The sequence below is a fragment of the Mustela nigripes genome, chromosome 10 (genome assembly GCF_022355385.1).
Source record: "Mustela nigripes isolate SB6536 chromosome 10, MUSNIG.SB6536, whole genome shotgun sequence".
NCBI classification, from domain to species: domain Eukaryota; kingdom Metazoa; phylum Chordata; class Mammalia; order Carnivora; family Mustelidae; genus Mustela; species Mustela nigripes.
In genome coordinates this window covers 58,297,748-58,311,347 of record NC_081566.1, presented here as the reverse complement: position 1 = coordinate 58,311,347, position 13,600 = coordinate 58,297,748, and the positions used below count along the sequence as shown (strand labels likewise).

Below are 13,600 nucleotides of genomic sequence, written 5' to 3'. Positions count from 1 at the left end.
TATTTTATTTATTTATTTGACAGACAGAGATCACAAGTAGGCAGAGAGGCAGGCAGAGAGAGAAGTGGAAGCAGGCTCCCTGCTGAGCAGAGAGCCCGATGTGGGGCTCGATCCCAGGACCCTGGGATCATGACCTGAGCCGAAAGCAGAGGCTTTAACCCACTGAGCCACCCAGGCGCCCCTCTTTTGGCTATTCTGATGGGTGTGTAGTGACATGTCATCTTGATTTGAATTTACATTTCCCTAATGGCTAAAGATGTTGTGTCTATCTTCATGTGCTTATTTGCCAGTAGTGTGTCCTCCTGGGTGAAATGTCTCTTCATGTCTTTTGCCCATACTCTAATTGGGATTGATTGTTTTTTTACTATTGAGTTTTGAGAATTCATTAAGAATTCTAGATACTAATTCTTTGTTGGACATGAGTTTTACAAGTATTTTTTCTCATCTGTAGCTTTGTGTGTTCATTCTTTTTTTTTTTTTTTTAAGATTTTATTTATTTATTTGACAGACAGAGATCACAGGCAGGCAGAGAGGCAGGCAGAGAGAGAGAGAGGAAGGGAAGCAGGCTCCCCGCTGAGCAGAGAACCCAACTTGGGCTCCATTCCAGGACCCTGGGATCATGACCTGAGCCGAAGGCAGAGGTTTTAACCTACTGAGCCACCCAGGCACCCCTTGTGTGTTCATTCTAAAAGCGAATGTTTCACAGAGCACCTTTTATTTTTGATAAAATTAATTTTATCAGCTTCCCCTTTTATAGGTAATGCTTTTGATATCAAGCTTAAGAAAATGTTGCCAAGCACTAGATCCTGAAGAGTTTCTCCTGTGTTTTTTCCTTAATAAATGTGATAGATTTTCTTTAAAGAGTTTATTTATTTATTTAAGGGTGGGGGAGCACATGAGTGCGAGGAGGAGCCGAGGGGTAAGCAGACCCTCCACTGAGTGGAAGCCCGTTAGGGACCTCGATCCCAGGACCCTGTGATCATGACTTGAGCTGAAGTCAGATACTTAACCAACTGAGCCACTGAGGTGCCCCAAATTTGGTAGATTTTTGCCTGTGCTTCATTTTTATTTTATTTTATTTTATTTTATTTTTAAAGATTATTTGTCAGAGAGAGCACAAACAGGGGGAGCAGCAGGCAGAGGGAGAAGCAGGCTCCCTTCTGAGCAAGGAGCCTGATGCGGAACTTGATCCCAGGACCCTGGGATCATGACCTGAGCTGAAGGTAAATGCTTAATCATCTGAGCCACCTAGGCGCCCTTGGCCCTTTCTTTCTTTCTTTCTTTTTTTAAGATTTATTTATTTATTAGGGAGAGGGTGTGAGTGGGGAGAGGGAGGGGGCGGAGAGAATCCTTAAGTGGACTCCGCCCTGAACGCAGGGACTGAGGTAGGGCTTGATCCCAGGACCCCAAGACCATGACCCGAGCCGGCATCAAGAGTTGGTGGCCTAACTGACTGAGCCACCCAGGTGCCCCAACCTGTGGTCCATTTTGAGTTACTTCTTGCATAAAGTGTGAAGTTCAGGTCCAGTTCATAGTTTTACCTCCGGACGTCCCCTTGCTCCGCACCCTTTCTTGAAAAGACTTGGGTCCTCTGTGGGATTGCCTTTGTGCCTCCGTCACATCAGTGGGACATACTTGTATGGTTGCAGAACGAGTTCAGCCTGTGTTTACTGATAGTAGCTTTGGTTTCACAATTTAAGGAAAGAACATCATTCTCCTGAAAGGATATTTACTTTCATTCCTCTTAGTCACCAGCATGGATGAGCCCTGCGAACTGATGATGACTTGGAGTGGGGTCGGCTTGCTGGCCTTTCCAGAGTCACGTGGTCCGTGTCGCTCTGGGAGTTCGTTCATCTATTTTTGGATTCTAGAGTTTGGGGGGCCTTGGTGGTTGATAAATGATGACTCCATCGACACCTAGAAGGGACACCGCAAAAGGATGAAGTCTGCTCATAGAGCCTTTGAACCCCTTTCTTCAGGGCCAGGAAGAATAAATACTGAATTGAGTTTTCAAAGACACTACAGGACTTTCAGAAAGGAAGGGAAGTGGGTGCTGGGCACAGTGTTTTCCGTTTCCTTTCCCTGCTGCTCTGTGTTTAGGCCTGGGTGCTGGAGGAGACCTAAAGAGGAAATTAAAACAAAACAAAACATCTTTTGATAACCAGATAGTTTGGCCTCCGGGTTTCAGCAGCGTGGTTGAGGATTGCTGGGGAAGGACGGGGGACCGCAAAGCTCCCCGTGCTGTTAAGGCTTCAGTAAACAGTTGTCCCGCGTATGGCTTTCAATTTGGAAAGATTCAGCAGAGGATCCAGCTGGCACCCTGGGCTCTCTGTTATCCCACTTATTTTATTTATTTTTTTAAAACTGGGGGAGAAAGTCAGCTTTCTTCTTGTATCTCTCCCTCAGAGGGACTTAGAGTCCTGGGCAGTCATTTCTGTGCTGGGCATATTATTGTCGCCCCGTAAGCCAGGTGGCAGCAGATGCATGGCTTTGGGTATGGTATGCCTTGCCCAAAGATACGCTTGTCTGTTCCTAAGACAAGAGGCTTGGTTTGCTGGGTCTCACCCTCTCAACCAGCCTCCTAGCCCTCAAGTGAAAAAAAAAAAAAAAGGTGTGTGGCGGGGAAGTTCCAACCTTACTTGCAACCACAGGGCTAAGAATTGACCCTCCTGCTGACTTCCTCTTTGCGCCCAGCTTTCCAAGAGGGCTTCCTGAGCCGCAGAGTCATCGAAGCTTGTGGTGATCCCAAATGCTTTCCAGAGTGTGTGTGTATGGGGTGGGGGGTGCCTTTGGTGCTTATCGTGTGGGGAGTCTAGAGACATACTCACAGATTCCATATTCAGGCTCGGAATCCTCGTGAGGAGCCCGGGATCCATCCCTGTTTGTACTGAATCATTTTAATCCAGTTGTGAGGTCTCGTGGCTGCTTGGGGACAAGCACAGTCCTGTCTTGCCCGCTGTTTGGCCTTCGTTTGGCGACAGCTGTTTACCAGGCCGTGGATGAACTGCACGCTTGGCTTTGCGGGAGGAGCATGGGCACCCCACCCTTTTTTTTCTTTAAGAGAATGTTGAAGAACTACATCAGTTTTTACTTTGGACGGGTTTGCCTTCCAGATTTCCCCCGTCCTGTTCCCCGCTTTGGTTACATGGTTATGGTCCTGGGGTGCACACCAGTCTCTGTTCTCTTTCCTGCTTACATGTTTATACGTCATCGTCCTGTCTCCTTCCCTGATCCCACTGTGAGTGTGGTGCCTGGTCAGAGAGTAGGAATGTTATCGGTCCTTTCTCCGCACTTTCTGGAAGGGTTTCTCCACGTGTGTGCATCTGCTGTAACCAGCGAGGCCTCTGCTTGCTTCTGCTCAGACACACCTGCAGGGGCTCCCCGGTTTCCCAGAGCATCCGTCCCGCCTCCTTTAACTTGCATTTAAATACTATTTTCTCCCCCAAAGAACGAATTGTAGGGAATCACAAATGATTTATCTTTTTTTTTTTTTAAATATTTTATTTATTTATTTGACAGACAGAGATCACAAGTAGGCCAAGAGGCAGGCAGGCAGAGAGAGAGAGAGGAGGAAGCAGGCTCCCTGCTGAGCAGAGAGCCCGATGCGGGACTCGATCCCGGGACCCCGAGATCATGACCTGAGCCGAAGGCAGCGGCCTAACCCACTGAGCCACCCAGGCGCCCACAAATGATTTATCTTGACCTCTTCCTAGTTCATCGTTTGACAGAAAAATTACCCAGGAAGGAAGCCCGCGCGTTGCGAAACCCACAGAGAACAGGTCGCAGAGCCTTGGGGAGAATGTTCTGCTCCTGGCAGCTCCTGTGTCCGCGGTGCTGGTGCTCCTGCGCGTGCAGGGTCCTTGTGACTCGAGGGAAGGGAGGGGGTCTCCACCTCTCGTGTGGCAAGGCAAGGTGCATGTAGGGCCCAGAGCGTGTGTCGTGAGGCCGGCCCACCCAGGTTCAAAGAGCGGCTCAGCTGCGCGAACTGGCTGTTAGGTCTTGCGCTGGTTGTGTCCTTGCCTCCCTGTGTCCATTTCCTGCTGTGTCAGTGGGGACGATGAGAACCCCCTGAGGGCCGGGTTGAGGACAAAGTAAGGGAGGATCTGCAGAGTCGTGCAAATAGTTGCTGGTGTTTGGTGCGTTCCGTGTAGCTTTTTAAAATAAATTTAATTTTAATTTTAATTTTTTATTTTTTTAAGATTTTATTGATTTATTTTACAGAGATCACAAGTAGGCAGAGAGGCAGGCAGAGAGAGAGGAAGGGAAGCAGGCTCCCTGCTGTGCGGAGAGCCTGATGCGGGTCTTGATCCCAGGACCTTGAGATCATGACCCGAGTCTAAGACGCTTAACTGACTGAGCCTCCCCAGGCGCCCTGCTGTGTAGCTCTGAAGTGTTTCTGTTGCTCATTATCCCCCAGCTGATTCTCGAGCAGTTGAAGCTGATGAGTAAGTGCTCTGTGACCGGGTTTTTCAGTAAGCGCTCCTGACGGAAAGAGAGAGCAAGGCCAAACATACAATTTTACGAACCCAGAAGTGCATTCTAGAAATGTCTTTCCTAGGAACAGAGCTTAATGCGATGGGCAGTTCGTGGAAAAGTCTTGGCAGCGTGTTTGTGTTGATGACTGTTGATCAGTGAGGATTTTTCTCATGCAAGGACCTGGGCTTTTCTAGGCTAAACTGCCTTTCCAGCCCCAGCATATGTATCAGGAATTAAAACTGAGAACTTGTGTTTTGGGGAGTTTCTTCTCTGGCACTGTTTATGTGCTGGGTTTCCCTCCCTAGATACTGCTTCCTCTGTGGAGCTTAGCCTGTAGCTCAAGCCAAGTACTGATGGGGTGGGGAGGATGTTGAATTCTGCTGTGGCAGCTCAGGGGAGATACACAGACCGTGGCAGGGGGGTGCCCAGTGGTCTGGGGACCTTGGTTGGGCAAGTGGTCCTCCTCACCCTACCTTTTAAAACTCACATGGACATGATTTGGCTGATGAGATATTCTTGGCTTCTGTGAAGAGTAAGGCAGCCTCATGGCCCAGGACATGAGAATCACTCCTGCTTTCAAGAGAACATTTGCACTGAGGTATACTGGGTACATGAGGGTTGACCTCAGTATTAGGGTCATTTCTGTTAGAGAGGACAGAAAACCACAAGTGACTGGGTTTAAACAAGACGAGTTAGATCTCACTGTCCTTCCTCTCTCAGCTCTGTAATCCTTGGAGTCTGGGACTCCCTTGATTTAGTTGCTCCATTACATTTAGTCTCATGATGCCAGGGCTGCAGAGTGGCTGCTTGCGCTCCAGCTATCCAGTCTGCAGTCCAGCCAGCAGGAAGGAGAGTCGGCAGGGATCCCGATGTTTTAAGGAGATTCCAGCAAGCTACCACTCCACACTCCTGCTTATCGGTTTGGTTAGAACTTAGCACAGTCACTGGGAGCAGCAAGGGAGGCTGGGAAGCCAGGTCAGGCGCCCAGCTAAAACTCTGCGGACTCAGATTGAGGTGCACAGCTAGCTGTCCCTGCCTGAGTCCTTTACGATGGAACAGAGGTTTGTGCTCTTGAGCAGAACAAGCTTTGCTTTTACAAATACCAGGTCTGGGGGTGCCTGGGTGGCTCAGTCAGTTAAGTGTCTGCTTTTGGCTCAGGTCGTGTTCTCAGGGTCCTGGGAGATCGCGTCCCGTGCCCGGCTTCCCCCTCAGTAGGGAGTCCGCTTCTCCCTCTCCCTCTGCTCTCTCTCTCTCAAATGAATGAGTAAAATCGTTAAAAATGAAACAAGCAGGTCTGAAGAAAGGGAGGTCTGCTGGGGTCTGCTGGATGAATTCAGACATTCTTTTGGTAATCATGACATACATTTGAGCAAGCTCTGCAGGTGCCCTGTCCTGCCAGGCTCGGGGAGCAGATGCTGAGTCACAGCTGGTCTCTCTGCTCCAGGGGTTGTAGGTTATTGGATTGTCCTGTGGCTGCTTTTTGGTACCTAAGACGCGTTTATTACATAACCATTTAGTGAGTTTCCAACTTAGGTATTTCTGTATGTGGGGCGGGGGGAGGGTGGTGGTAATTCTATTTCGGCTGGGAGAACCCACTTGCAGTGCACAGGTTCTGGGGCATCCAGGCCCCTAAGACTGATGGCCTTACAGATATTCCCAGAGCCCTCCCTGCTGCTGCCGAGCCATCTGTTTGATTGGGAATCCCGTCAGCATGTTTGAGCTCTGTTTTATCTCATCTAGGACAAAGGACTGGCGCTTTAGTTTTCCTGTGCCTGTAAATTAGAGCTTCAGAGCCGGGGGGTGGGGCGGGGGGGGTGGGGGGAGGCAACCCCTGCCCCCAGAGGAGTGATGTGTCTGGGGGCCAGTGCTGGACGCCGTATCAGTTAGCAGTGTGTTCCTTACTTAATGCTAGAGACAGTGAAAGTCGCTGTCCAGAGTAATTGGGGTAACTTGGAAATATCCCCAGAGTGACGGAGCTAGAGGGGGTCCCCCTGCTTGAAGAGCTGAGCATCTGGCCTTCTTGCGCTGTTAGCTAGTAGTGGTGGTGAGTTCAGGGCAGGTGTTAACGGGACGTCCACAAACCATTCCCAAGGCCCGGGAGGACGTGAGTCTCCGCACTTGAACTGGGGCTGGCTGGCTCTTTCCAGCCCTGGACTGGGGGGTTGCTAGGCTTTTCTCCATCTCCACAGCCCTCCCGCCAGATCCTGAAGCAGCTTACTGAGAGTGGGATAGGCACCTGGATGGGACCTCTAAATGTGGGGCAGCAGTTCCCTTCCTCTGTGTTCTTCCAGAAGGCTACGCTTACCAAATACTACTAGCCCATTGCTCTAGGGACACACCCAGCCTGGAGGCCTCCTGGGCTCTCCGCTGGCCTCCAACCAGCTTCTCAGCAGCTAAGTGTTGAGGGTAGAGGGTTTTCAACAAAGAAGCCACCCAGAGCTCCTTTGCCCTGTTTGTTACCAAGTGTTACTGTCCGCAATACGGGAACTGGGCAGAGGACCTGACGGACGTGTGTGGGGAGCAGACACACACCAGCAGCGGCGCGGTTCGATGGGGTCCGGGCTGTCCGAGCCGCCTCCTACGTGAAAACCACTGTAGAGAAATCACACTTCTGCGGCAGGACAGGAACCTGTAGCCCACGCAGTCCCCTGTCGGAAGGGCCAGCTGGAGGGGCTGCTGCCGGCTTGCTTCTGGGGCTTCCCAGAAAGGAAGTGTGTCTCTCTGAGGGACGAGGCTAGCATAGCACATCGTTCAGCACATCTGGGGGACTGGCTGATCGTGGGGTCGAATGCTGGCATGTTCTCAGAACTACAGAGCCTTCAGGCTCCTCGTTGCTGGCTTCTAACAGCTAGGTTCTTTCGAACAGACTCCAGACTTAGATTCCAAGTATCTCGAACAGGTGTGTATGTGTGTGTGTGTGTGTGTGTGTGTGTGTGTGTGTGTGTGTACTTTCAGCTTCTTTTCCATACACAGATCACTTGGTCTGCCTGTAGTTCTCTGAAATTCTATGACCATTCGTGTACCGTTCTGTTGACTCTCACGATGCAGCAGGACCAAACCTTGCTCTGTTCCTAACCAGTTCCCTCCGTCTCTCCTTTTCCCCATCACTGATCTCTGGAAGTAGAGTCTATTTATGGAGAACATCAGGGCTCCAGTTCTGGAATACTGAAGAGAACTGGGGCATTTGGGGGCATTTGAAGCTAGAAGAGGTATTACGTTTGAGATTCAGCTGTGGGACCTTGAACAAGGCATTTAACTGATGGGCTCCAAGCTTCAGGTTCCTCATTCTGTAAAAAAGAGAGAAAACAGTAACATCTTGTAATGGAGTTAAAGGAATTGGTGTCTTCCAGTGCCATGCAGGTGAAGAAATTGTATATCTCCTTTACTGGTTATTCCGTGTGTGTGTGTGTGTGTGTGTGTGTGTGTCCCCTTTCTAAAGATAACCTCATGTTGACCTGACCTTCACTTTGTAATCAGACAGCAACCCACAGTCCTAAATGGCTTATTTTCCCCCCCCCCCCCCCCCCCACGAAAAATGTGCCGGAAGTGGCAGGAGCAGAATGTATTTGGATGCGTTGCACTGAATCCGGAGATGCCACATGAAACTGAGCGCCGCTCCAGCTCCAGTGGGCGAAAGCTAGTTTGCCTGTGAGGTGCAGCCAGTAAGGGGGTGAGCTCTGGGGTTTGGGCCCCTTGGGTTGAGTCCTGGCTCTGCCGCCCATGCCCTGCGTAAGTCATTTAACATGTCCTCACCTCAGTCTTCATGTCAGTGGAATGGGTATGATAATCATTTCTGTCACATAGGGTTCTCGTAAATACGTGAGATCATTTTAAAATACCAAGCCTAGTACCATCTAGGAAGAAGCTGTCGATTTTGCTTTTGTTACAATAATAATGCGTGCTTTTAATTGTGGTAATAAACACTTTTGATAACATTCATAACCTTAGCCGTATTTAGGTGTACATTTCTGTAGTATCAAGTACAGTCACATTGTTGGGCGACCATTCTCCAGAACTTCCTCACGTAAAAGTGAAACTGTATCCATTGAACCACTCCTCACTTTCCCCTCCCCCAGCCCCTGGCATCCTCTATTCTGATTTGTTTCTGTGACTCTGACTAGTCTAGAGACCTCCTTTAAGTGGAGTCCTACAGTGTTTGTCTTCCTGTGACATAATTATTTTAAATCTCAGCTTCCGACTCCCGATCGCACCCTTGCCCACTCTTAGCGTTTCCTGTAAGCTTGAGACTGCCTGCCTTCTCCAGCCGTGATCTTTGTCGAATTATTTCCTTTCTTGAGAAAACGGGATACCTTGGGGGTCCTATATCATCCTGCTGAAGAGGGCAGGATTTGGGGAAAGGGAAATTAAAATGAAGGAGCCTTAAGAAGAGGACATGAAATAGAGCAAAGACCATTCACTCGTGGGACAGCGGAGTCTCTGTAGGGCTCCTTTCTCCGATTGTGTGAAAATTCAAACCTCTCCTCAAGGAGAGGAATGGCATAATGGACTCCCGTGTACCTCTTGCCCCCAGTTCAACAGCTATCTAGATTTTTTTAGAGGCCACTTTGACAAGTTCCAGGAGGAAGAAAAGACTCAAAACCTAGACTGACCTGGAGGCAGGTGTTTTCTTTGCTTGTTCACGTGGTGATGTTTATCTCCATGATAAAGGGCTTCCACCTTGGGAGTTCTGACTACCGCTTAGGTTGAGGATGAAGAGAAACAGGATTGTAGGCGAGTCATTTCACCTGGTTTCCACATCTGGGAAGGACCGCACTTGGAATTTAGGAGGGTGGGTGTCATGGAGCACGTGGCCTACGCCCTGACTTACTAAATCAGTAATAGGTGAGGGTGGTGTGGTTGTAGAAAGTAGGATGGGGCGCCTGGGTGGCTCAATGGGTTCAAGCCTCTGCCTTCAGCTCAGGTCATGATCTCAGCGTCCTGGGATCAGCCCCGCATCAGGCTCTCTGCTCAGCGGGGAGCCTGCTTCCCTTCTTTCTCTCTACCTGCCTCTGCCTACTTGTGATCTCTGTCAGATAAATAAATAAAATCTTTAAAACAAAACAAAAAAAAAGAAAGAAAGTAGTATCACCAAACAGGCCCTGAAAACGTGGAGCCAAGACACACAGCTGTGGACCAGCAAAACAGCCAGATTTATCCTTGGTAAGAAATTGTGATGAACACTGGCTTTCGAGAAGTGCTCAGGAACCCGATTTTATTGGCCATTGTGTCCATTTGTCCTGGGTTGTACCTGGGTTAAGGGAAATGATTGTTTACCTGCAAGATTAGGTAGTACAACTACTTTATATACTCTTTTTTGGTAGAGATTGGTCTTCGTATTAAAAAAAATATTTAATGGGTTTTAACTAGAAATAAAAATATCATGATTTCAGTAATCAAGTAGATTAAATACCTTTGGCTCCATGAAGCCCTCTTCATTTTTGTTCTTTCTTTGGACTTCTAGATGTATTTCTATCTGCTCATAAAAGGTACTGGTGTAGACTTCGTCCTGCATAGCCTTAGGATGTGGAACCAGATGGAAGTTAGGAAAATGAAATAGTGGGCTTGCACCTGTTTAAAAATGTATAGTTTATAATCATATAGAGGCTTTGATTCTTTGGGGTATTTTCATTTTTGAATCTAGCATACGTCATGTACAAGTTTTATCTTCCTGTGACTTTTTTTCCTGGCCTAACTGCTGTTCCAAAAATCCCGTTTTAAATGCTTTTCTGTTAATACGTGAAAATGTCAGAAAGGTAAAGTAGTTTTCTGTTTTCCTTGAAGATTTTATTTATTTATTTGACACAGAGATCGAGAGAGAGCACAAGCAGGGGGAGCGTCAGGCAGACGGAGAAGCAGGTTCTCTGCTGAGCAGGGAGCCCGATGCGGGGCTCTGTTCCAGGATCCTGGGATCATGACCTGAGCTGGAGGCAGAGGCTTGACCGACTGAGCCACCCAGGTGCCCCTAGAGTTTTCACTCAATTTAACAACTGAGTCAAAATATTGTTGCTCCAAAGATCCTTACTTGGTTGTGTGTCTCAGTTTGTGCAACAGGAATTATTGTGCAAATAGTCTCATGGGGATTGACTGGGGCAACAGGAATGTCCAGTTTTCCTTAGGCTTGGACAGATCAAATCCAGACCTTATGAGAAATGTGACTTTACCAAGTGTCCAGGTTTTTCCTGGACAAAACCAGTTGGTAAAGTAAGTTCGATAGTGAAGCAAGCTCCCAAGACTGAGCCCAAGAAACCTCTAACTGCGCCACTTTTATCATCCCTTGTAATTAGGTCAGTCGGCTCCGTAAGGCTGGCTATGGCTTGTAGAGGTCTTGTAATGGTAGACATTCTTATGTTTAAACTAATCTGTATACGATGGAAAAAAATGAGTTATTTGGTAAATACGGTCCTTCACTGTCATTCTTTTAAGAGCATATCATTTTTTATGCTTTTCTTTTTATGAAGAGTATGTAATGGGAGAGGAAAAAGAGGTAGATGTTAGGTTCTGTACCCAGTTCCAATTCTAGTGTGTGGGGCTGTGGCGGGGGGGTTTCCCCACCTCAATAAGTAATTCTCCCGCATGAGCAGGGTATCCGAGAATTCACCCTAATAATTCTGACATTACCTAGAGATCGCATTAATTCCCACGGGTAGGGCTCAGTCCTGAGATACTGCCCCGCACCCCTTCTGCCCTGACATCCGGTGTCCCCCCGAAAACACCTGTTGTCACCTGTGGTGCTGGCTGATTGGACATAGATTGAAGGTTCCAGCTGTCCCTTCTGTGGGTTTGATTAATTTCCTCGAGCAGCACACACAACGTGGACATTTTACTTAAAAGGTTGCGGGTTGATCATAAAAGAGTGTAAGGCAGGACCAGCCCGGTGGGAGAGCTGCCGTGTAGCGCAGGTTCTAAGAGGAGTGGAGCTGGCAGCTCTCCCCATGCTCCATGTGTTCGCTAACCAGGAAGCTCACCAAACCTCATCGTCTTGCGTCTGTGTGGAGGCTTCATGACATCCCGTTTTTGATTATATCGTTGGTGTTGGCCCGGGATTCAGCCTCCAGCTCCTCCCCTTCCTGGAGGTCAGGGCAGGAGGGTTGAAAGTTCTAACCCGCTCAGCCATGGTTGGTTCCCCTGGCAACCCACTCCCATCCTTAGGTGCTTTCCAGAAGCCTCCTCCTTAACATAACAAAGACCGGTGCACCTCTCTCCCTCTTTAGGAAATTCAGGGGTTTTAAGAACTCTGCCAGAAATACAAGGAGGACTAAATATGCATTTCCCATTTTCACAACATCACGGTACGGGTGTTGCAGGCACAACGCTGGACCCGAAGCGTGTAGGTTTGAGTTCATCCAGAACAGGCTGTCCTCTTCGTGGCAGGGAAACCCCAGGTTAGTTTAGGTGTTGGTTGTGTTTTATCCCATGTCACCGCAGCCCGTAAGTGGTGGTATATATTTGGTTTACTGTGAGTGTGAGTGCGGACAAGACCGCGGCCAGGCACTAGAGCAGAAGGAAGCCGCGCAAGCAGGATGCAAGCCATGACCTTGACCTTAACTGCTAACTGGCCAAGTTCTCTGGCCCTGGCTTTTGATTTCACATGGTCTCAGTCCCTTCGTGACTCAGGGGCCCTCTGGGCCATCAGCACATCTCCAAGGTGCATTCTTTCCACTTTCGGCTCTTCCCTGAGTGTCCAGACCAGGGCACAAGCAGGGATGAATACATTCCTGTTGCTTTGCAGTAACGGCTTTAGAAGGGGCTGCATGGAAGGGGAGGTAGGCATTACTGCCCTGCTCCCCGCCGCGGCCCCTGTAGATACCTGCGAGTAGGAAGCTGTGTTACGGAAGGAGGGAAAAGAGACTCTGGGATCCCCCCTCTCAGCAGACCGACTTTCTCCCTTAGCACCTTCTGATCCATCCTACAAGATGTAGCCTACGGATTCTTCCTTCCAGAAGCCCCTGGCGGAGGCCATGCACATCCGGGAGCAGCCGGGAGCCCCTTTAATCCTCACCCCCTCTTCTCTCCTGCAGTCTTCCGTCTGTGCTAAGATCGTGCAGCTCCTGGGGCAGAATGAGGTGGACTGTCGCCAGAAGCAGGTGGTCATCTTGAGCCAGGATAGCTTCTACCGCGTCCTCACGTCGGAGCAGAAAGCCAAAGCCCTGAAGGGCCAGTTCAATTTTGATCACCCGGGTGAGTCAGCGGTTGAGGGGAGGGGGTGTGTGTGTGTATGTGTGTGTGTGTCTGTCTGTGTCTGTTCATGCACTTGCTGGTTCACTGAGGACATTGTTTGACCCCTTGGAATCTGTTTGGATAACACGGGGATGAATAAATGACCTTACGGGGTTATGTGGGGCCTGAAGAAGGAGTTTCGAAAGGCATTACACAGTTGCATGTGGTTGTGACTAGGGCTTGCGTCTGAACGAGGGTGACTCTGTGTGAGCCTGTTACTTGAGATGGGCACAAGCACAGCTGGTTCTTCTGCCTCCTCTGATCGGAAGCAGCTTGTGCCCCCCCCCCCCGCCCCACCCCCGTCCCACACATGCGTGCCCATGGCAGACTGTGAAACTCACCCACTGGCAGAAAGGACCGTGGAGAGCCCGGGATGTCTGCTTGTGTGACTTTTGCCTTGACAGTCTCAGACCAGTGCATTGCCCTTCATTCAGCTGGTTTTTGGTTCTTTTTTTTTTTTTTTTTTTAAGATTTTATTTGTCAGAGAGAAAGAGAGCACAAGCAGGGGGAGGCAGCAGGCAGAGGGAGAAGCAGACTCCCTGCAGAGCAGGGAGCCCGATGCCCCGAGATCATGATCTCGGACCCTGAGATCATGACCTGAGTCAAAGGCAGATGCTTAACCAACTGAGCCACTCAGGTGCTTCTGGTTTTGGTTCTTGTAACTGTTGGAATCAAACCCTGGTGCCCCTTACACTCCCCTAGTTGTGTGTATACTTTTCCAGGTTAACATAGGCCAGCTGCCAAGACAGCAGCTGAACTTGGAGGAGAGAGGTGGCTGGGGCCGGGGGGCGGGGAACAGAAAGGTAGAAAAAAGAAGTGAGTCCTTCAGAATGCATTCATACATTCTGTTTTGAGATCCAGGGAGTTTGCCTTCTGTTTCGGGTAGAGATCTGGCTTTTTTCAGTGG

At 49.2% G+C, this 13,600-nt stretch overlaps 1 protein-coding gene across 1 annotated transcript in view; it reads left to right on the top strand.

The window, feature by feature from the left end:
- UCK2 (uridine-cytidine kinase 2) overlaps positions 1-13,600 on the top strand; it is a 73,382-nt gene that overhangs the window by 41,065 nt on the left and 18,717 nt on the right. Inside the window, exon 2 of the mRNA XM_059413389.1 lies at positions 12,495-12,654. Within this exon, the coding sequence (XP_059269372.1) occupies positions 12,495-12,654 (160 nt within the window). The remainder of the gene's footprint in view (positions 1-12,494; positions 12,655-13,600) is intronic.